At 32.8% G+C, this 23,386-nt stretch overlaps 1 protein-coding gene across 1 annotated transcript in view; it reads left to right on the top strand.

Moving 5' to 3' along the window:
- The window catches only part of Pxd (Peroxidase), a 112,195-nt gene extending 88,809 nt beyond the window's left edge, over positions 1-23,386 (top strand). The window contains exons 3-14 of the mRNA XM_088256697.1: positions 7,190-7,429; positions 8,388-8,575; positions 9,366-9,542; positions 10,105-10,301; positions 12,073-12,271; positions 14,563-14,760; positions 17,673-17,823; positions 18,614-18,941; positions 19,972-20,170; positions 20,939-21,044; positions 22,306-22,695; positions 22,784-23,386. Coding sequence (XP_088112823.1) covers positions 7,197-7,429; positions 8,388-8,575; positions 9,366-9,542; positions 10,105-10,301; positions 12,073-12,271; positions 14,563-14,760; positions 17,673-17,823; positions 18,614-18,941; positions 19,972-20,170; positions 20,939-21,044; positions 22,306-22,420 — 2,091 coding nt within the window. The 5' untranslated portion in view covers positions 7,190-7,196 and the 3' untranslated portion in view covers positions 22,421-22,695; positions 22,784-23,386. The remainder of the gene's footprint in view (positions 1-7,189; positions 7,430-8,387; positions 8,576-9,365; positions 9,543-10,104; positions 10,302-12,072; positions 12,272-14,562; positions 14,761-17,672; positions 17,824-18,613; positions 18,942-19,971; positions 20,171-20,938; positions 21,045-22,305; positions 22,696-22,783) is intronic.

The raw sequence follows: 23,386 nt of genomic DNA on the forward strand, positions 1-23,386 counted from the left end.
TTAATGTCCTTGGTTTTGGTCGTACATATAACATTTACGTTTTAACGGTAGACGGTATGTTTTTTGTCTTGTTTTTGAAAAACATGCTCTATTCAATTTTATTTTATCTCTGCACGTTATCAGAAAAGTTGATATTTAAAATAGACGAATTGATTTATTAGTAGTAAAAATTTTAACTGCAATTTTTAGGGAAATATAAGGTCAGGTTGTGTTTCATCTTTAGAAAGTTGTTTCACCTTCTTAAAATAACAATTTAGGTGCTTAATTGAAAAAAAATATGTTTCTTTAATTACTTTTTAAAAAATCGCAAAGCCACTATTTTTTGGATTTCTGTCGGGTTTTCAAGAGATTACAAAGTTACAAGGATTCATAGGATTGAAGGATATATAAATGTTTATATATCACGTGTGTAGAGTGATCACTTAACCAGCCTATGAGTGGTCATAAGTCCCGTAAATACTCAGATTTACATATTCTTCATCTATGTTGTAATGTCAAGTTGAATTTTTGTAACAAAAACACATATAAAAATGTATATTGTGACAATTGTTTCGCCTTGTTAAGGCATTATCAAACGAATCAAACGAATGTCTCAAACATTCGTTTGATACATTCAACTGATTGAATACATTTCAACTGTTTCGCCTTGTTAGGGCATTAGCCCTAACAAGGCGAAACAGTTGTCACAATATAAATTTTTAATGTGTTTTTGTTAATAAAATACAACTTAGTAGACTCAAAAAATCTGTGTTTTATTTAAAATAAATATAAATATAAAACCCTTATCCGCACCCCAATGGTGCATAGGGCACTGCTTTATATAAACGCAGTGTTATCTTGATCGTTTACACATGAAGGAAAGGTGATCAGCCCCCCGCTTCAGGACCAGTCCAGGGTAATATTGAATAAATATTACAGTGGAAAAAATCACTTATATTTATTTGACCCCCCTGCGAATCGAACCCGGGACCTCCAGAACGGTAGCCGAGCGTGCTGACCATTACACTACGGAGGCGAACAAATTGTATGGTCTATCATGGCCACTAAAATAAATATATAAATTAAAATGGATTTCTACTAATTAAACGCCAAATCAATAAATAGTACGTAGGTATTAAAATCCAAGTGTATTTACGTACATAACACGATCTTTTTCAGATCTACCCACCTACATTAACCATTTATTAATAGCTCTTTTATACTTTGTTGCGTTATTTAATGTCTTTATAAATAATGTCCGCCTCCGTAGTGTAATGGTCAGCACGCTCGGCTACCGTTCTGGAGGTCCCGGGTTCGATTCCCAGGGGGGTTTAATAAATATAAGTGATTTTTTCACTCTAATATTTATTCAATATTACACTGGATTGGTACCTGAAGTGGAGGGCTGATCACCTTTCTTTCATGTGTAATCGATCGAGATAACACTGCGTTTATATGAAGCAGTGCCATATGCACCATTGGGGTGCGGTGGATTTAAAAATAAATAATGGAAGCAGGTTGTACAACTTTATTAAATAAAAATCAATGTCCTTTTTACTAAAGAATTACCCTGTAAATACCCGGACTTCCATATTCTTCTTCATTAAGTTGAAAAGAAATATGAATCGAGAAAACTAACTGATCGGCATATTCAAACCAAATCGGGATATCCCAACCCAACTCGGGATATACGAATCCCAATCGACAAAACGTTAAGTTACATCCCAGGAGACCATGACGTTGAATTGGGCAAGTAGATAAAACAGATATCGCTCACTCCTTTCAACAACGTCATATACAAAAATCGTAAATTTTCAGTTGTGCATGTTTTCGGAATGCCCAGAAAATGTACTATATCCCAGCAAAAGCGGCATATTTTTAATATATTATTAGATTAAAACCAATATTTTTAGCTTTTCCACTTTATTTTTATTTGACCAACGACCGGGTTTCGTCGTTACCGACATCATCAGACTGGTGATGATGTCGCTAACGACGAAACCCGGTCGCTGGTCGAATAAAAATAAAGTGGAAAAGCTAAAAATATTGGTTTTAATCTAATAATATATTAAAATGCAATTCCATCACGAAGTGTCAGTGGATAATATAAAGCATATGTTTAACTTAATATTTACCCACCACAGGGCAGAAAATGTTGTTTTTGCATGTTGAATAAAAGGCATTGTTTAACTATTTTTTTTAAAATGCTAAATATTTTTCAAATGGAGAAAAAAACATTCTGGTTTTACCTAAAAAGATCTGTTGCGCAGTAAAAAGTTCAATAAGTGGCTTGATATTTATTTTTAATACATTTCATTGTATTCTTAAACTTTAAAAACGATCTCCTGAAAAATCAAGTTTTTTGATATATGACGTTGCTGAAAGGAGTGAGCGATATGTCGTTAGCGCTATGTCTTATTACCAACTTCTTGTGAAAACTGCGCCAGATTTCACATGACATATGTAATTCAAACATGCGTTGTATCATCGCTAAGATCATCTAAAGAGATTACTACAGCCATTCAACATCCTCGTGTATGATAACCGCGAAACAACGCGACACGTCAAATAACGAAATAACTATGTCACTATAATTGCCATAACATATAAACATGAATTCCACAATTTATGCTGTAAAAATTGTGATTTGATGCAGCCTTGGGAAGTGAAAATTTCGCTCAAAATACAAATAAACTTGGCTCGTGATTGCTTCATTGTTTTCCTTTAATCGTTTTTTGACATTTCGCAAAGCGATGCAAAAAGTCACAATACAATATTCAAAGTTGCAATGCGAATTGTATATAAGCAATCGATTTGAATATATTAAGATATTTTACTGATTTTTTCTTGGAGCAAATGATTTGAAAAATTTATGATATTTTACTGATATCACTGGCCAACAATGATTTTAAAACTGTAATTTTGATGACTGATTTGGACTAAGTTAATCGTTGTTTTTCAAAGTCTCTATGGTGACAAGTTTGTATCACGTCAAGTTTTGATGTTACAGTCATATTATTGTTTGTATGGACCCCATACGTTGAAACCGTAATAGTGGTTGGTATCTAGACATGTTTTAGTCTAAGGTCTAAGGGATTTAATTTTTTAAAATAATTATAGAGAATCAGTGGAAATATATTGAATTATGAATATTGAATACGATAGCATTACATGTTATATATATATATATATATATATATATATATATATATATATATATATATATATATATATATATATATATATATATATATATGGCAACATGTACAGCACAAGCTTTATATATATACAATCAAAATATATCGATATTACTCGTATTATCGATATATTGATATTGAACAGATCTAAAATTCATTATGAAAATCGATTGGAAAGTTGGCAGTTTTTGATACAATCAAAAACGAACGTGATTTTATAAGCTTTTTTTATCAGCATATTCAATCATTATAAAATAAAAATAATTCTTACATAAGTCTTACGAATGCTTTTCGTTAAGCATTCCTGTATATTTTTTTTCATACAACTGCAATAAACACGTGACACCTCACATAAATTACACGTAACGAAATCTGGAGTACTCTTTTGTCATTCTCTTTCTCTGTGTGTTTTATTATCCATCGATACACATACAAAAATATCGGCAGTGAAAGGTATATTCCACCTTTTACTTTTATTTGTTCAAGTCTCGACACATTTGGTGCAATTATGTGCAAGTCGCTCAAACCTACTGAACTCCTTTCGAATCGTACTTTATTATTTGACAATCACATTTATTTCGATTGCCTTGTTTGGGTCACTGGTCAAGCAGCGTATGTGCGATGTAAAAACTAAAAATTAATTAGAAGGTCTTTCTAAAAACAACTATAACTAATTTATGTATTAATTTTAAATCAAACACAGATTTTTTGAGTGTACCAAGTTGTATTTTATCAACAAAAACACATAAAAAAATATATTGTGACAATTGTTTCACCTTGTTAGGGCATTATCAAACGAATGAACATTCGTTTGATAATGCTCTAACAAGGCGAAACAATTGTCACAATATGATTTTTTATGTGTTTTTGTTAATAAAATACAACTTAGTAGACTCAAAAAATCTGTGTTTGATTTAAAATTAATAGATAAATTAAAATGGAGTTCTACAAATTAAACGTCAAATCAATAAACTATAACTAACATTAGTACAGGGAGTGACACTTGGTACTAATGTATAGCTGTTTTTAGAAAATGACAATGAATTTTCAACATTAACTTTAGTGATGCCATTTTATCTTATCCTTTTTTAATGCATGTTTAAAATACTTACATCGAAATCTCTCAAAATAATTATAAAAAAAAACTGTTTAAAAAAAATCGTTCCAGATAAAACATCAAACACACAGCGCTTTCTCAATTGCTATGTTGTCAATTTTAAGTAATCGGTGATCTGAAATTTTGAAAAAAATAACACATATTATGTATATGTAAGTATATTGTTTTTGGAGTTACAAAGTTTCAATAGTAACCCAACAATGTTTGTGCATATTTACATTTATGTAATTTTAAAACTGACCAAAGTCATAAACAAATTTTTAACACCTGATATGACAAATACGTCATTAATTTGAGAAAAATCGTGGATTGAATTTGAGAAAAATTTGAGTGCGTGTCAAAGTCACTATCTTTAATTAAGAGTTATTTTTTACAATTTAAAAATAACTTCTTATTGAGAGTATCCAGATTTGTCAACAAGTATTTGAACAAACTAAAAATGTTCTAATATTGATATTGTTAATTTAAATGAGATTATATCAAAATTGCAGGGTTTGACTTGGCCACTTTTAGCAGCGCGCTCACGACATAGGCTTACACAGTTGCAGTGTGTGTTGCAATACTGCAATACAGAGTGCATCACGCGTACAGATAAGAGTGATACAGTTTCTTGCGATGCAAATATGCCAAATGCACTTGCACTTTCCAAAGTTGCGTAAATTGTTATAATCATCCGACTCCATCCGCGTTCCAGTTAGTTCTATGGGTCATACATGTTTTATGGTCTATCATGATCAATTTGGTAAGACTATAAATACTTTACTTGTCAGCCGTCTTTCCACTACTGGATGTAGGTCTCTTCTAATTCCTTCTAGACATATCTCTTTTCGGTTTTTTCAATTCACGTACTACCCGCGACGGTGACAATGTCATCGGCCATATTGTCATATTCCTGCCTTCATGTTCTTCTTGATCTGTAATAATAATATCCGTTATAAAAAAATTTGTACCCTGTCATAATGTCAGTTTTTAGTAGATTCTTTGTTTTAAGCGCGTTTACGCACTCTCTAATGCTTGCCATACAAAATTGGTGTCTAAACGCGCTCATCTTTGTGTGTGTTTCTAGCCTTTGTCAAGCACTAATTTTAATAATTTAAGTTTTAAAAACACATATCGCTCATTCCTTTCAACAACGTCATATATCAAAAATCGACAATCTTCAGTTGTGCATGTTTTCCGAATGAACAAATAATGTACTATATCCCAGCAAAAGCGGCATATTTTAAACTTAATATTTACCCGCTACAGGGCAGAAAGCGATGTTTTTGCATTTTGAAGAAAATGTATTGTTTAATTTTTTTTTAAACTAAATATTTTCAAATGGAGAAATAACATTCAGGTTTTAACTAAAAAGATCTGTTAAAAAGATCCTAAAAAGATATTTTTAAACTTTAAAAACAATCTCCTGAAAAATCAAGTTTTTGGATTTATGACTTTTTATTTATATATTATTAAAAAATTAACGACTGTACACGAGAAGCACTCAAAATTAAAAGATCCACTGCCTTACAAAATTGTAACATTAATTATCAAATTGGTGGAAGTTGCGTAGTGGTATTTTAAAATATAATTTTTATTTCGTGGGAATATCCCACGGTCTACTGACTCTAAAACAAAATATATCATTAATAGTTCATCTTTTTGTCGATAATGGATCCCATACTTCGAGATTTCGATAGACTTTTATTGTTAAAAATATTATGTGGTCAAGTATTTGAAATACTTGTCAATTTTTTATATAAATTAGTCTAACTAAATGCCGTAGTGTAATGGTCAGCACGCTCGGCTACCGTTCTGGAGGTCCCGAGTTCGATTCCCAAGGGGGGTTTAATAAATATAAGTGATTTTTTCACTCAAATATTTATTCAATATTACACTGGACTGGTACCTGAAGTGGAGGGCTGATCACCTTTCCTTCATGTGTAAACGATCAACATAACACTGCGTTTATATGACGCAGTGCCCTATGCACCATTGGGGTGCGGATAAGGGTTTTATTATTATTAAATGCCGTAATCTTAAACAAGGGCTCATGTCTTTTGAATATCTATACAGCACTTACAGTATTATTTTTTGAAATCTCAACAACTAAGAAGAAGAATATGGAAGTCTGACCATTTACGGGGCTTACTAAGGTCATAGGCTGGTTTAAATGGTTTCACTTTCCACACGTGTAACATTCATCAATTCTATCCATCCATGATAGACAACAACACTACTCAAATTCTTGGAAGTTCTATTACATATATCGCTCACTCCTTTCAAGAACGTCATAAATCAAAAATCGTCAATTTTCAGTTGTGCATGTTTTCGGAATGCCCAGAAAATGTACTATATCCCAGAAAAAGAGGAATATTTTAAACATAATATTTACCCGCTACAGGGCGGAAAGTGTTGTTTTTGCATTTCGAAGAAAAGGTATTGTTTAATTATTTTTTTAAATATACTAAATATTTTTCAAATGGAGAAAAAACCTTCAGTTTTACCTAAAAAGATCTGTTGCACAGTAAAAAGTTCAATAAGTGGCTTGATATTTATTTTTAATACATTGTATTATATTTTTAAACATTAAAAACGTTCTCCTGGAAAATCAAGTTTTTTGATTTATGACGTTCTTGAAAGGAGTGAGCGATATATGATCCAATTTAGAAATATTGTACGAAAATCACTAGAATTTTTACGAGAGACACCTATTGTTGAGATGAAGAAGCTTTTTTATTGAGCAGACTCTTATATTTGTATGTGATATGAGCACTTATTATATTATTTGAACATTAATGTTCTAAGGTCATTAAGTTTTTGATAGTTCACATATTTATTTAAGATATTTACTTGTTTAAGATATTTCTATGAGAGAAGAGAAGCAAATTTTTAAAATACGAATCTTTTTCCACAGATCCACCATGATGTTCCTCCTGGCGCTTCTCGCGCTGAGTGCTGCGGCCGAAGGAGTAAGACTAGGATTCCACCAGGACCCCGTGTCTGCCTACAGCGTCTTCCTGAACCATCACCCCCCTACCTCCTTCTCATCTCCTAGTTTCCATGGACCTCATGGATACCATGGACTTCAGAGGCCCAAGATCTTCGGCGGATCACCTGGAGGATTCTACCATCCTCCCTCGTTTTCGTCGTTCGGGTGAGTTCTTCTACTACTTCTTCATCGTCTTTCTATAGATCCTGAGGATATTTCTGAGCCCCGCTTGTTCATAAATCACCTTATACGTATAATTAAGATTTTTTTCAATATGAAGATATATTTTTTAACATATTATTAAGACATTGTGTCGGGTTGTGGTCCCGTGGTAAGTGCCGCGGAATCTTGAGTCAGAGTGTCTCGGTTTGAACCCACTCTACCCACAATTTGATACTTATTTCTAATAATGAGCTGCTTAGGCTCACAGACATAGTATGAAATTGAAATATTTTTGTTAATAACGCGAATATTTCACATTTTTGAAATAATGAAAAATTAATTTAATGTATAGTATATTATCCAAGTCTTGATTATATCTCATATATTTACATCTTCTTACAGCACACCAATCATTTCTTTTTTATTCTTGCAGACTTTTTTCATTCTTCATACATTCAGAGATCTCATCATACATTTTTAAACCATAAATAAGATATACAAAAAGTTTTTAAATGTGAAAAAAATCTATAATCTGTTTTCAATGATTCGATATCTTTATTTTTTGGTGTTAATTAAAATAATTTATTTTCAATGTATAAGATTATAGTTGATTCAGTACGGTTTTTTTTCTTTTCATTCTATTTTAATTTTTTTTGCATTACATGACATAAATTCAAAAACAAAAAAAAATATCCCACAAAGGCATGGCCTGTGTGTGGGTATACAATATATTTTAGTCATAGTAAAGGGTATAGGTATTAAAAGTAGAACTAGAATAATAGTGTTAATATACAATACAAAAAATACTTGACTATCAGAAAACAAAAATTATTATTTTATTATGTTCTTCTTCATATTTCTATAGATCGTTGGGATATGTCTGTACCACCACTTTTTTTGTAATATTAACTGCCAGCTATCTCTCCATCCTAATCATTGGATTTATTGTGTTTATTTTTAGTGGTTTCTCCAGTGGACCAACACCGGCGCCAGTCGACCCTGCTACCCTGACCTGCGGACTGGCTCCTGCCTCCTGCACCAAGGCCAACTACAGATCCCTGGATGGATCCTGCAACAACCTGAGAAATCCAGGCTGGGGAGTCCCCCAGAGCCCCTACGCTAGGCTGCTCCCTGCCAAGTATGGAGATGGTAAGGAATCAAGGAATATACATATAATTTTAAAAGGACATAACCAAAATGAAATTTAATAGTCAGGTGTTATGTTTAGTCAGTGCTTTTATACAGATTTGAGTCGTGAACTCTCAAGATCAGCATTAAAATCCATTTGAGATATAAAAAAGGTATATTAGGAAGCCAAGATGCTTCTATATCAGATCTGATAATGTGGTTGGGAGCTTTCAATGAACCAGTTCGATATGTAGTTGCATTGTAGAATGCTAACCATTCCATTGATCGATGTGGTCAGCAACGTATCTGCACTCCAAAAAGCAAGAGTAGAAAGACAGTTGCTGACTGATAAAAAAGTCAGTGATGTTCAAAGTCTGGAAGGTGTCCTATCTGGAGCATGTGCTAAAAGGAGAGAAGCAAGAGCTATTACACCTAATGGCAGAAGGCAGATCTGGGTCCGGAATATACGAGATTGGACGGGGATTAAAATAGTTGAGGCGCTGTTTGAAGCTAACTTAGACAAGGATAAATATTCTTAAGTATAAGTCAACGTTGGAGGACTTGACATGGCATATGAAGAAGAAGAAGAAGAAAATAGCTAAAAATCCTTATAAGACGCAGTTCATTAATGTTATAAATAATTCAATTTTGACGATTGAATGACTTAAAAGTTTAACCTTAAGGGAATTGTAAAAACAAGCCGTGTTCAAGTTCCACAAGCTAATACGAGTATGAGTATGAATTGTCTAGCTATTTCTGCTAATCTCTTTCTCTATCTACAATTCCTTCATTCGTTTTTCATTCATTTCAGGTATCAGTGAACCCACCACCAGCAAGACAGGCCGCGACCTTCCTCTGCCCAGAATCTTGAGTCTGATGCTGTTCCCCGATCAGCCAATCGATGACCCCATCTGGAACTTGAATGCTATGCAGTGGGGACAGATCATGACCCACGACATGTCGCTGGCTGCTGGAGGAACTCAATCTCGTAAGTATAAAACATTTATTTTATTACTTATTGTCAACACTGTGTTGGAGTTGGCTGGCAATACCACCAGGGACAACAAGAAGACCATAATCACCCCCCACCACCTGTAGTTAGCCATCCAAAAGACGCGGAATTCAGCAAGCTTCTCATCGGCGGGACTTTGAAGACCGTTACATTATTTGGTATCTCTACATGAGAGAGTACGGGTATTATCCTTGGCTCTACCAGATCGAGTTTCTCCAGGTTATGTGTCTTGTATGCTTGGCTACAATAGTTTAGAGACTAAAAGGAATGTGTATTTGATTGCGTATTTTTATCGATTGTTGCGCGGTTTGATCAATAATCCTGAAATTATCCGAAGCATTGGTCTGTATGTTCTCGATAGTTACCTAAGACAGCGTCGGCATAGATTGTTTCACAGTCAACAGCGTGGGGGTCCTCTGGCGTTTGTTCCCTTGTTTATCAGGTGCAGGAAATACCCCTGTCTCAACACGTGACTGATCCATTTGGCGCATCTCTTCGAGATAGATTAATGGCACTAATGATGGTGATAACTCTGCAGACAGGGAAGACACCCAGTGCTGCAGCAACGAGGGGCAGTTCATGGACCGCAGCGACCTCAACGAGCACTGCTTCCCCATCATCGTGCCAGAAGACGACCCCATCCACCAGCTCACGAGGACCAGGTGCATGAACTTCGTCAGGACCATCACCACTAGAGACAGGAACTGCGTCGGAGGATATGAACCAGCTGAGCAGGTGAACCAAATCTCCAAATTTCATTAATTGATTCGGCAGTCACTTTATGGTGAAATCTATCCATTTTTAATTTAAGTTTTACTTGGTGAATACCACTTAATCTTAAAATGCGTGTTTTGATGCATTCCGCATCATTTTCAAACACCGCATGTGTTTGAAAACGACACATTTCTCAAATTTAAACTTTGCTTAGACTTCACATACGGTGTTTAAAAATGATGCAGAATGCGTCGAAACTATTGTCATGGTAGATTTTAAGAAATAGTGGTATTTATTAACCTTTACTGGTACAATGTCGAATCTCATTTGACATCGAATTTTCCTCTTAGGTCCCATGTTGGATGTTATTCGACATTTTTTTCATCATCAGTATTATTTATTTAAATTCCAAGGTTTCATTTTCAAGGTCACTCGTATCTATTACAACAGTATGTGGAGCAGAGGACAAAATATTTATTTCCGATTGGAATCTAACTGTCTACCTAGTATTTTTTTTTTTTAATTTTGTGGAACCGGAAAGGGCCATGTAAAACTTAAATTAAAAACCGTATGTGTAGCTAAGTCCAAATTTTTAGAATTTTATCCTTGGGACGTTGAAGGATGAAGAGAGGGTAGGAGCTCTTTCTTTTTTTTTATCAGTGGGAAAATAGACAATAGGAGGGAGGTTTTAGTCATTGTCATATTGTTATGGGTTTATTCTTATTTATATGTTAATTAATTTATATTGTTTCAAAATGTAGCAGTTTATGACTTTTAGTTTTGATAATTTTTAGGATTTCTACGTTATTGTGGTTTTATTGGTGTTCATTATTAAAGGCTTGTAAAATGGTCACTTAACCAGCCTTTGATAGGTCTTAATACTTAGACTTCCAAATTCTTCTTCATCTATGTTGAGAAGCCAAAAAATATAAAAAATTAAAATCTTTAATCATCATTTTGATTGCTTATCAAGTCGGCGAGTGACTTATTTTATCATTAATTATGTAAAATAAAATCACTTAAATTTTTCTCGTGAATTCTTGCCTAAACTATTTCTACGGATTTATTTTTATTAACTAAAAAAACAGTCATACGTTTTACGATATTGTAATGGAATACGTGAAAGGCACCTAACATTGCAATAAAAATTACAGAACCATAAATCGTGTCTTGATTTTCTCCGCCAATTATGCTTTAAAATATTATATATGTATTATGTAATGAAATATTCGATTTTCGATATCACTGAATGTTCTCTTTCAACTGAAAAATAATGAGAATGATATAAAATAAGTTACCTACCCCGATATATTGTAAGAAGATTTTTTATATATATTTAAAAAAAAAACTTTTCAATACCTCTTTCCTTTCTAAACCTGTAATTTTTTTTCGAGGCAAACTTATTTCTTCAATATAAAAAAGAGTGTTTCAAGCAAAACATTCATTTACATCAAATGTTACTTAATTGTTTAAAAAAGATTTGTTTATATTTTAGTTAGTATATTGAGCCTTAACCTACATGGACAAAATTATCTCCGACATGCGTTGTAGCGGGTACGCCGAGTTGAAGAGATGAGCGGGGGAAAGAGTCGGTGGGACTGTAAAAAAACCAAACCAATCATCACAAAAATTGTACCACAAAGAAGACAACAAACGATATATATATATATATATATATATATATATATATATATATATATATATATATATATATATATATACAAATCAATAAACGATAAGGAGAGTTTAAAAAATATATTCCTTTAATAATTGATTATTTTTTTATGTGCAGCTCACGGTGGTGACAGCCTACATGGACATGTCTCTGGTATATGGCAACAACGATATGCAGCACAGACCCCTGAGGTCCAACGTGGGTGGAAAGCTGCTGGTGGAGACCAGACGTGGAAAGGACTACCCACCCACCGAGACCAACTCCACCGTGGTGTGCGAGAGTGCTCTCAGTTCCAACGAACCATGCTATCTGACAGGTTTGTTCAACTCCGAATACATCCCATTCAAAGCTATTCAAAGCCAGTCTATAGTCAGATAGAAATCGCCCGCAGGCCATTGTTTTGCCGTATGATCATACTGCTTGTTTGATTACAAGGTGGTTGAGAAAACAAGCGAAAATGTTCACGAAAGATCGCTAAAAGATACAAGTCCACATTTCTTGGTGGCACTGCATTTTAAATAATAAAACAACAACTTTATAGTTTTTCCACTTTTATTTTATTTGACCGTATGGTCATCTGTTTGTTCGATTACAAGGTGGTTGAGAAAACAAGCGAAAATGTTCACGAAAGAACGCTAAAAGATACAAGTCCACATTTCTTGGTGGCACTACATTTTAAATAATAAAACAACAACATTATAGTTTTTCCACTTTTATTTTATTTGACCGTATGGTCATCTGTTTGTTTGATTACAAGGTGGTTGAGAAAACAAGCGAAAATGTTCACGAAAGATCGCTAAAAGATACAAGTCCACATTTCTTGGTGGCACTGCATTTTAAATAATAAAACAACAACTTTATAGTTTTTCCACTTTTATTTTATTTGACCGTATGGTCATCTGTTTGTTCGATTACAAGGTGGTTGAGAAAACAAGCGAAAATGTTCACGAAAGTTCGATAAAAGATTCCACATTTCTTGGTGGCACTGCATTTTAAATAATAAAACAACAATTTTTTTCATCTTCATTTTATGTGACCGTATAGTCAAACTGCTTATTTGATTACAAGGTGGTTGAGAAAACAAGCGAAAATGTTCACGAAAGATAGCTAAAAGATTCAAGTTTTGTGCTGAAATTTCTTGGTGGAACTGCATTTTAAATAATAAAATAACATTTTTTTAGTTTCTATTTAACCGTATGGTCAAACTGCTTATTTGATTGCAAGGTGGTTGAGAAAACAAGTGAAAATGTTCACGAAAGATAGCTAAAAGATTCAAGTTTTGTGCTGAAATTTCTTGGTGGAACTGCATTTTAAATAATAAAATTAAAAAAAATGTTTAGTTTCTATTTAACCGTATGGTCAAACTGCTTATTTGATTGCAAGGTGGTTGAGAAAACAAGTGAAAATGTTCATGAAACTTGATAAATGATTCAAGTTTTTTGCTGACATTTCTTAGTGGAACTGCATTATACATTTTATTATTATACAAAAAACTTGATAGTTTTTGTCTATTTTTATTTTATTTAACCGTATGGTCATCTATTTGTTTGATTCTAAGGTGGTTGAGATTATAAGCGAAAATGTTCACGAATGTTCGACAAAGGATTTAAGTTTTACTAACATTTCTTGGTGGCACTGCATTTTAAATAATAAAACAGCTTTATACTTTTATTTTATTTGATGGTATGGTCATACTTCTCACAAGGTGGTTGAAAAAACAAGCATATTCACGAAAGTTCGTTTAAGGATTTGAGTTTTTTTGCTGATTTTTCTCTTCTCTTTAATAAAAAGTAATTGAATCAAGAATCACTTGTGTTCTGAACACCCTATATTGCAAGGTCTCGTGCAACCAGTATTATATTATGGGTGTGACGTCCATAGTTCATTGATCTTACTTGCATATCTTATTATATACTATACAATATCATAATTACGCATTATTTATGACGAACAAGTCTTTTCTTACGTTGTTTTTAAATAATATTTTTATTCATAAAACTTTCTTCGAGAAACTATCGTTAATAAGAAACTGATGAGAGAAATATATAAGAGATCCAAAATTGATTATTTTAGACATAATTGGTAACTAGTAACGATATAATTGAATGATTTTCTAAATTTGTATGTAAAATTAGCATAATCACACTATGATTATAATTAATCATAAAAAAAATTGTATGAATTTTCGAGACTTTTATTGGCATCTCTTTTATTGGATATTATTTTTATTGGATAAAGAAAAATATGGAACATTTAATTTAAGTTTTATTTCGATAATATCACTATTTCTTAAAATCTACTATGACACGTGTTTCGATGCATTCCGCATCATTTTCAAAGTTGTTTGAAAATGATGCGGAATGCATCCAAACACGTGTCACAGTAGATTTTAGGAAATAATCTACTATGACACGTGGATTCGGAAGGATTCGGACCTCACATACTAATATAAGAGTTTCTGTTTAATAAAAAGCTTCTTTAAATCTCACAAATAGATGTAAATAAAAATAACACTAGACGCTGGCAGAAAGATCCTCTCAATGGGTGACTGCAATATTCAAAAATACTTAAAAATATCAGAAAATTTCAAAAATGCGTCTGATTCAGGTGATGTCCGCGTGAACCAGAATCCTCAGCTCACCATCCTGCAGATCATCCTGCTGAGAGAACACAACAGGATCGCCGATGCCCTCACCGCCCTCAACCCTCACTGGGACGATGAGACCACCTTCCAGGAAGCCAGGAAAATCGCTGTAGCAGAGTACCAGCACATCAACTATTACGAATGGCTGCCGATCTTCTTGGGTGAGCTACCGATCAATTTTACGAGAAACTGACATTAACCCTTACTGGTCCAATGTCGAATCTCATTTGACATCGATTTTTTGCTCTTAGGTCCCATGTCGAATGGCATTCGACATTTTTTTCATCATTAGTATTATTTATTTAAATTCCAAGCTTACATTTTTGTCACTCGTATCTATTACAAAAGTATGCGGAGCAGAGGACGAAAGATTTTTTTCCCAATTGGAAATGTAACTGTCTACCTAGATTTTGTTTTTATAATTTCGGGGGACCGGAAAGGGTTAATAAAACATTCTCATCTTCTTTATAATACCCTGAAAAGTATAATAAAAGAATCTCAGTAAAATTATGTAAATCTCAATTAAATTAAGTAAACCTCAGTTAAATCAAGGGGGAATTTGCAGAATTCAATTTAGAACACTGACGACCGCGCAAGAGGTCGATCGTGTCTTTGCACGCGATTTAAAAATATACATATACATATACATATGTATTTGAGTGTTGCACTGACATTTCTTGGTGGAACTGCATTTTATAGATATAAATATATAAAATAGCAAGTATGTAATTTTTTCGACATGAATTTTATTTCACCAGCAACCAGGCTTCGCCGTAACCGACATCATCAGACTGGTCTCCATTTTATTTTATATATATATATATAACGTGGTAATATTTTCCTTTTGAAAATTAAGTGTAAATAATATGTAAAGTGGGTGTATAATAATAAAATAAACAATGTGTTGCTTTGTAATTAAAGTTTATTCTTAATTTATCTTTATAATATGTTTCTATCTATCTATCTATCTATTTCTCTATCTGATTCTGACAGTTAATAATATTATCGGAAGTCTTTTGTTTTATTCTGAACGACGCATGCGGCATCTGGTGGTAGAACTGTTTTATGTAGGTACTTTTTGTAAGTACTTAATAAAATGTATAGGTAGGTACCTAGTTATTTTATTACATCTCCCCCCTTGGGGATGAAAATTCATAGTAAAATTTTCACTCGACCTCCGGATCATCTTCTTGTAGTGAAGGGACTGGTATAAGTTTAGTGATATGATTTTTTTTTTCTTTCTTTCTTTTTTCCTTCTTTTTTTTTGTTTCTTTTTTTGTTTCTTGTTTTTTTTTTTCATTTCTTTTTTTTTCTTTTTTCCGTTCTTTTTTTCCTTCTTTTTTTCTGTATTTTTTCTTCTTCTTGACCCTTTTAAAGTAGACACAGTTTTTTTTCAATCCATTTGTTTTTTTCTTTTGAATTCCTTCATTTTTATTCTGATCTTTTAAATTATCTTCTAATTTAACCAAATTTACAACTTTTAATTGTTCATCTGCATTTTCATTCGATTTTAATACTGGATTCCTGCTTAGACAATCTACTTCTAAATTCTTCTTTCCTGGAGTATATTTTATTTTATCTTTCGTAGAAGTTTTTTCTACTTTATTTTTATTTTCATTTTTTAAGCACTGTTTCTGTGTTATTTGTATGTCTTCATTTTTATTCTGATCTTTTAAAATATCTTCTAATTTAACCAAATTTACAACTTTTAATTGGTCATTTGCATTTTCCTTCGATTCTAATACTGGATTCCTGCTCACACAATCTGCTTCGAAATTCTTCTTTTCTGGAGTATATTTTATTTTATATTTTGTAGAAATTTTTTCCACATTATTTTTATTTTCATTCTTCAAGCACTTTTTCTGTGTAATTTGTAAATCTTCATTTTTATTATTAATCTTATCATCCTCCTTTGTTTTAAACCAGCACCTTGCTTCAGAGTGATATCGAGTTCCCTTATTTAAATTTGCACAAATCTTACATGGACTTTTATCTTTAATTTTATCACTAGTTCTTAGATTTCCACGTCTTCTTTGATTATCTTCTAATCGTTTTCTTTGATCATCTTCTAATTTTTCTCTCTCGCTCCGAACATATTGTAGTAATTGTTTTAATACATCTAATGTTTCATAATCCATTTCCAATTAACAAAATTGTCGTTTTGTAACGTGGTAATATTTTTCTTTTGTAAATTGCGTAATGTTTGAGGAGCAGTATCCATTTTTATTTTTATTTTGTTTCTTTATTTTTGATTAACAAAATTGTCGTTTTATAACGTGGTAATATTTTCCTTTTGAAAATTAAGTGTAAATAATATGTAAAGTGGGTGTATAATAATAAAATAAACAATGTGTTGCTTTGTAATTAAAGTTTATTCTTAATTTATCTTTATAATATGTTTCTATCTATCTATCTATCTATTTCTCTATCTGATTCTGACAGTTAATAATATTATCGGAAGTCTTTTGTTTTATTCTGAACGACGCATGCGGCATCTGGTGGTAGAACTGTTTTATGTAGGTACTTTTTGTAAGTACTTAATAAAATGTATAGGTAGGTACCTAGTTATTTTATTACATATATATATATATATATATATATATATATATATATATATATATATATATATATATATATATATATATTCGAGAAAAATTAAATTTTTTAATACAAAAACGGTATTTAAAACATAAAATTCAATAACGTCAAATGTTACCTGGGTTTAAAAAAAAATTAATGGCGATTTATCATTATTATATAATTATTTTTTTTAATCGAGCGAGAACACACGACCAACCCTGAGCGTGGCTGAACGCATTATGATTTGAAAGCTTGAGATATAAGCCTTAAGTGAATCGGTGTTATCTTGTTTTCTTCTCTCAGTATAATTATTATGTAATTTATTTCCCTCTTTTTCTGATGTACCCATGCCCTTCGAGGCAGATCAAAACCCGCTACTCGAAATATTGGGTCCACGATTAATTGTTTTTTTATTACGTGTTCAGCGGCCCTTTTTCTTGAAGAACTGAAAATAAAGACGAGGTATTTATGTCCATTTTTGTAACCCTTTCAGGAGAGGAAAACTCAGTTAAGAACGGAATCATCTATCCCAATGTGAAGGGATACGTGAACGACTACAGCCCTTCAGTGGACCCCACCGTCCTGAACGACCACGCCACCGCCGCCTTCCGCTTCTTCCACTCCCTCATTGCTGGCAGGCTGCAGTAAGTATCCTTGGCCGTACATGGTCGCCCAAAGAAATAATCCTCAATGTACTGTGGTCGTACATGAAATTTCGCGCTTACAACTAAAGCCCGGTGAAATTTCTTTCTAAAATGGCACTTGTACCGCCATCTGTGGTTGCATTCAAATACTGAAACAACACTTGAGATTATTTTTCTGTTTTACCCACGACATTTTACTTGAAACAAAATTTGTGTGACGTAAAATAATCATAGAGTGAAAAAAAGTAATTCATTATACAGCCATCGTTCTATTCTCTTATGCAGGAGGAGTCAATTTATGAACAATCAATTTATGCAAACAATCTTTGACTCTTCCAAGCATCCTTCTTTATATCTTCTCATACATACCCGCCGATTATTTTAACTCCTGGCTTGGCGGCATTCAAGTATTTTACATACCTGATCGTGCTAATTTTTCCTCGGTCTTCCTCAGCTCCTTTTTCCAACTACATTTGCCCTATAAATTTGTTTTACCGTTTTTTTCTCACTCATTCGTTCCACATGTCCAAACCATATCAATACATAATTTTTGTCGATAATACTTTTCTCAGCCTTGCATTCTTTTTTTTTATTTCATTCGAACATATATTGTATCTTACATCGTTTTGCCGCACATTGGGCCAAGGGATCGATCATTTCGACTGCATTTAGTCTACTTTCATCCTTCTTTTGCCAACTCAACGCTTCGCTTTTTTAGAGAAAATTATGTTCGGGCTATCGATTATTTCTTTCTGATATTAAAGATGTGATCATCTGTTTTTTTTTCTAGGCTGATCAACGAACACCGTCAAGTCGAGGGTGACATCAGGCTCAGCGACTGGTTCAATCGTCCTTCCATCATCGAGGAAGGTGACAACTTCGACGCGCTAACCAGAGGACTCGGAACTCAGCCAGAAAAGGCCAGCGACCAGTACTTCGACAGCGAGATCACCCAGTTCCTCTTCAAGAGAAATAACACCTTCGGAGGAGATCTGAGGGCCATCGACATACACAGGAACAGAGATCACGGACTAGCTTCATACAACGACCACAGGGCTGAATGCGGCCTCCCTAGAGCCCATTCCTTCGAAGACCTTACTGACTTAATCTCCCGCGAGGTAAGAACTACTTATGGTATGTGAGTTCTAGGCACCATCTATGGTTGAGTTGAGATTATATAGGATTAATTTCGATACGATAGCGGCGTAGTCGAACTGCATCATTTTCGAAAATATTGAGCAATTGGAGACCTTTTATTTTTAATACTGAGATAGCTTAACATATAGTTATGAAGAAATTGTGTTATTTATTGTTTCGGCATTCACTTTATAGTAATATCTACCCATTTTTAATTAAAATTTTACATGGTTAATAACATTATTTCTTAAAATCTATAGTGACTCGTGTTTCGATGCATTTTGCATAATTTTCAAACACCGTACGAAAATGGTGTTTAAAAATGATGCGGAATACATCGATATACGTGTCACGATAGATATTTAAAATAGTGGCACATAATTACCTCAGAATCCATTAAAGAAAAAATAATTGTATAAGGTAATAGTTCTTTTGTTATTATTAATTGCATGCATGGCTTATGGGTGCATAGAGTACATACATAGGTAATTACCTAGTAAATTTGTAATTTAAAAAAAAATGATGGAGAGTTTTTGTCTTATTTTAGAATGTCCATCTTTTTTGATTGGAGGTTTCTGCCTTATTTCAGAATGTCCATCTTTTTTGATTGAGGGTTCTCGCCTTATTTCAGAATGTCTATCATTTTTGACTGAGGGTTTCTGCCTTATTTCAGAGTGTGCATCTTTTTGATTGAGGGTTCTTGCCTTATTTCAAAATGCCCATCTTTTTTGATTAAGGGTTCTTGCCTTATTTCAGAATGTCCATCTTTTTTATTGAGGGTTTTTGGCTTATTTCAAAATGTCCATCATTTTTGACTGAGGGTTTTTGCCTTATTTTAGAGTGTTCATCTTTTTTGATTGAGAATTCTTGCCTTATTTCAGAATGTCCATCTTTTTTGATTGAGGGTTCTTTCTTGCCTTATTTCAGAATGTCCATCTTTTTTTATTGAGGGTTCTTGCATTATTTCAGAATGTCTATCTTTTTTGATTGAGGGTTCTTGCCTTATTTCAGAATGTCCATCTCTTGTCCACTCTGTACGAGTCCGTTGACGACATCGACCTGACGGTTGGAGGGTCTCTGGAGGCCTTGGTGGACGGCGCGCTCGCAGGACCCACCTTCCTCTGCATCCTGACGGAACAGTTCTACAGAACCAGGAAGGGAGACAGGTTCTTCTACGAGAACGGAAACCAGGAGCACTCATTCACCTTACGTACGTTAAGCTATTTTATTTAACTAGCTAACTTACTAACCATCGGATAGGCAGAGAGAATAGAACGCCATACCACGCTGTCTTTACAAACATTCCTCGCCCCTTCCACATTCATGCATCTCCTCGTGCATACCCGCCGATTATTTCGACTCCTGACCCGGCCGTTTAATTTATTCTAACGACATACATACATCGGCTGTCCAAACTTAAAACACAGTAAGGGACATTTTTTTAGTAGGTACGTTTTTTTTTCATTTTTGGACTAGGTAGAATCTACTTAGTTCAAAAATGCAAAAAAACATACTACAAAAAAATGTCCCTTACTGTGTTTTGAGTTTGGACAACCGACATGTCCTTGTGTTCATAACAATGTATTAGCAAATATAATTTTTTGGAATGTAATGAAAAAATTATGTTTTTTTCTTCAACACACATACCATTAATACAAACAATCCGTTTCGTTTCGTACGTTTTTACGAAATTTCCAACGACAAAAAGAAGACATTTTTAATATCTCTGTGCTTTTGTTCATTAAAAAAAATCGCCTTGACCGTTTTTTGTTTGTTCAACGTGCTCTCAACATTTAGGTTTATCAAACTAATTCTTGACCAATATTTTTTTCTAAATATGTCGTTTACTCAATAAAAATGACAAACACACACACTACACTTACATTTCATCCCACAAAGCGTTTTAGGTATGCAATAGGACCCAAAAAACACGGAATGCAATTTATATGCATGTAATCATTCTTCCTTTTCTTTGCAGCTCAACTGAACGAAATCCGAAAGGCCAGTATCTCCAGACTCTTCTGTGACAATGGTGACAACATCAAGTCAATGCAGCCTAAAGGATTCCAAAGGATTTCCAAGGGGTAAGCTCTTTCAACAAATTTATTAATTATAACTGCAGACAGTTGGTAGAATTCCATATTGAATTATTGGGTAGTATATCAAAAATAAAACACGGTAACGAATTCTACATTTATTTATGTATATTTTAATACGTGACGCGTTTCGTCTTCTTAGGACATTATCACACACGTGTTTGATAATGTCCTATGAAGACGAAACGCGTCAGGTATTAAAATATACATAAATAAATGTAGATTTCAATACCGCGTTTTATTTTGGATATATTACCCAACAACTCTTTCAACAAATCTACAAATTTGATAACAGGACTCAATGATCAAAAACACTCATTTTTCATAGCTCCAAAACTGTTCCACAAAGACTATATCGCTCACTCCTTTCAACAACGTCATATATCAAAAATCGTAAATTTTCAACTGTGCATGTTTTCGGAATGCCCAGAAAATGTACTATATCCCAGCAAAAGCGGCATATTTTTAACTTAATATTTACCCGCTACAGGGCAGAAAGTGTTGTTGTGCATTTCGAAGAAATGGTATTGTTTTTTTTTTTAATATACTAAATAGTTTTTAAATGGAGAAAAAACATTCAGGTTTTACCTAAAAAGATCTGTTGCACAGTAAAAAGTTCAAAAAGTGGCTTGATATTTGTTTTTAATCCATTTTATTGTATTTTTAAACTTTAAAAACGATCTCCTGAAAAATCTTTTTTTTTATACTCGTATATGACGTTGTTGAAAGGAGTGAGCGATATGTGTGTCCGCGAACATTTTTTTAAAGATTACTTATTGGAATTTGCAAATGAATATTTTATATATATTTTTTTATTTTATGTTTGCCCCTTAAACTCTTTTCTTTTCCAAAACCAAAAACTTTTCAAAAAAGGAATTAAAAATTATATAAAATATATGTTTAAAAATATTACCATTTATAAATAATAATTAGTTAAAATAAATCATTAAATAGTTTAATAAGTAACTTTTTAAACTTTATTATCTTTTATAAAATATAATTACTAATTTAATTATTTGTATAATATATATTTTATTATTATTTTTTAATTCGGCAGTCATTTTGTGCCAATGTCTATTCATTTTTAATGAAAGTCTCACTAGGTAAATACCACTATTTATAAAATCTATTGATACACATGGCTGAATGCATTCCGCACCATTTCAAACACCGTATGAAAACGTCATGTCCGTCTATTTGACTTTTTTAGCTTAAACAAGTGTATAATTTATTTTTTTATTTTTTACAGCAATGAAATTCTGCCATGCGAGTATCTCCCAGCGCTGGACCTCTCCTTGTGGCAGGATAGCAAATCTCCCATCGCACAAAATGCGCACCCACACTTTGCGTTCTTCAAGAAATAATCGCATAAATTAGTACTACATTATTTTACTTTTAAGCTCATTTTCCCTTAAATATTGCCTGATTTTTAAAAAAAAGTTACACTACAGATAAACTAAGGAAATATGACCGTTTAATCAACATCTTTTGTCTTCAAAGCAAATACGGCTTCTTAAGTTGACCAATGAAATTAGACAAAATTACATACTTTTTCTGAAGTGTCTAATTTCATGAGTCAGTTTATACGAGTATTGTAACGTTTGACAAATTAAATAAGACAAAATTTCATACTTTTCCCGTATTGTCTATTTTCAAGAGTCAGTAGATGCTAGTATTGTAACGTTTGAGAAATGAAATTAGACAAAATTACATACATTTTCCTGTAGTGTCTAGTTTCAAGAGTCAGTTGATGCCAGTATTGTAACGTTTGAGAAATGAAATTAGACAAAATTACATACATTTTCCTGTAGTGTCTAGTTTCAAGAGTCAGTTGATGCTAGTATTGTAACGTTTGACAAATGAAATTAGGCAAAAAAATATATACTTTATTCCAGGATTTCTAATTTCAGGAGTCAAAAGACAAAATTTTATACCTTTTCTGAAGTGTCTATTTTCAAGAGTCAGTTCATGCAAGTATTGTAACGATTGACCAATAAAACTAGACAAAATTACATAATTTTTCTCAGAGTGTACAATTCCAAGAGTCAGTTTAACCAAATATTGCAACAAATGACCAATTACTAGACAACACAAAACTTCTAAAAAGTAAACATGGTAAAAACCAGTGTATCTACATAATTTTGTTCATATATTGATGGGAAAAATAGACTAAATATTATAAATATTTGTCTAGCGATTTTACAGACGTTATTCAGTTGTTTCTATTTATGAAATTGGATTGTAAATGTTTGCCCACTTATGTCTAGGAACTAAGCAACATCAAACATGTTTTTCCAGGTGTCTAAATAAATCGCCCAGTTTTTTAATGT

Source organism: Brachycentrus maculatus, unplaced genomic scaffold (assembly GCF_059751285.1).
Source record: "Brachycentrus maculatus isolate JH-2025_06_01 unplaced genomic scaffold, ASM5975128v1 h1tg000065l, whole genome shotgun sequence".
Lineage (NCBI taxonomy): Eukaryota > Metazoa > Arthropoda > Insecta > Trichoptera > Brachycentridae > Brachycentrus > Brachycentrus maculatus.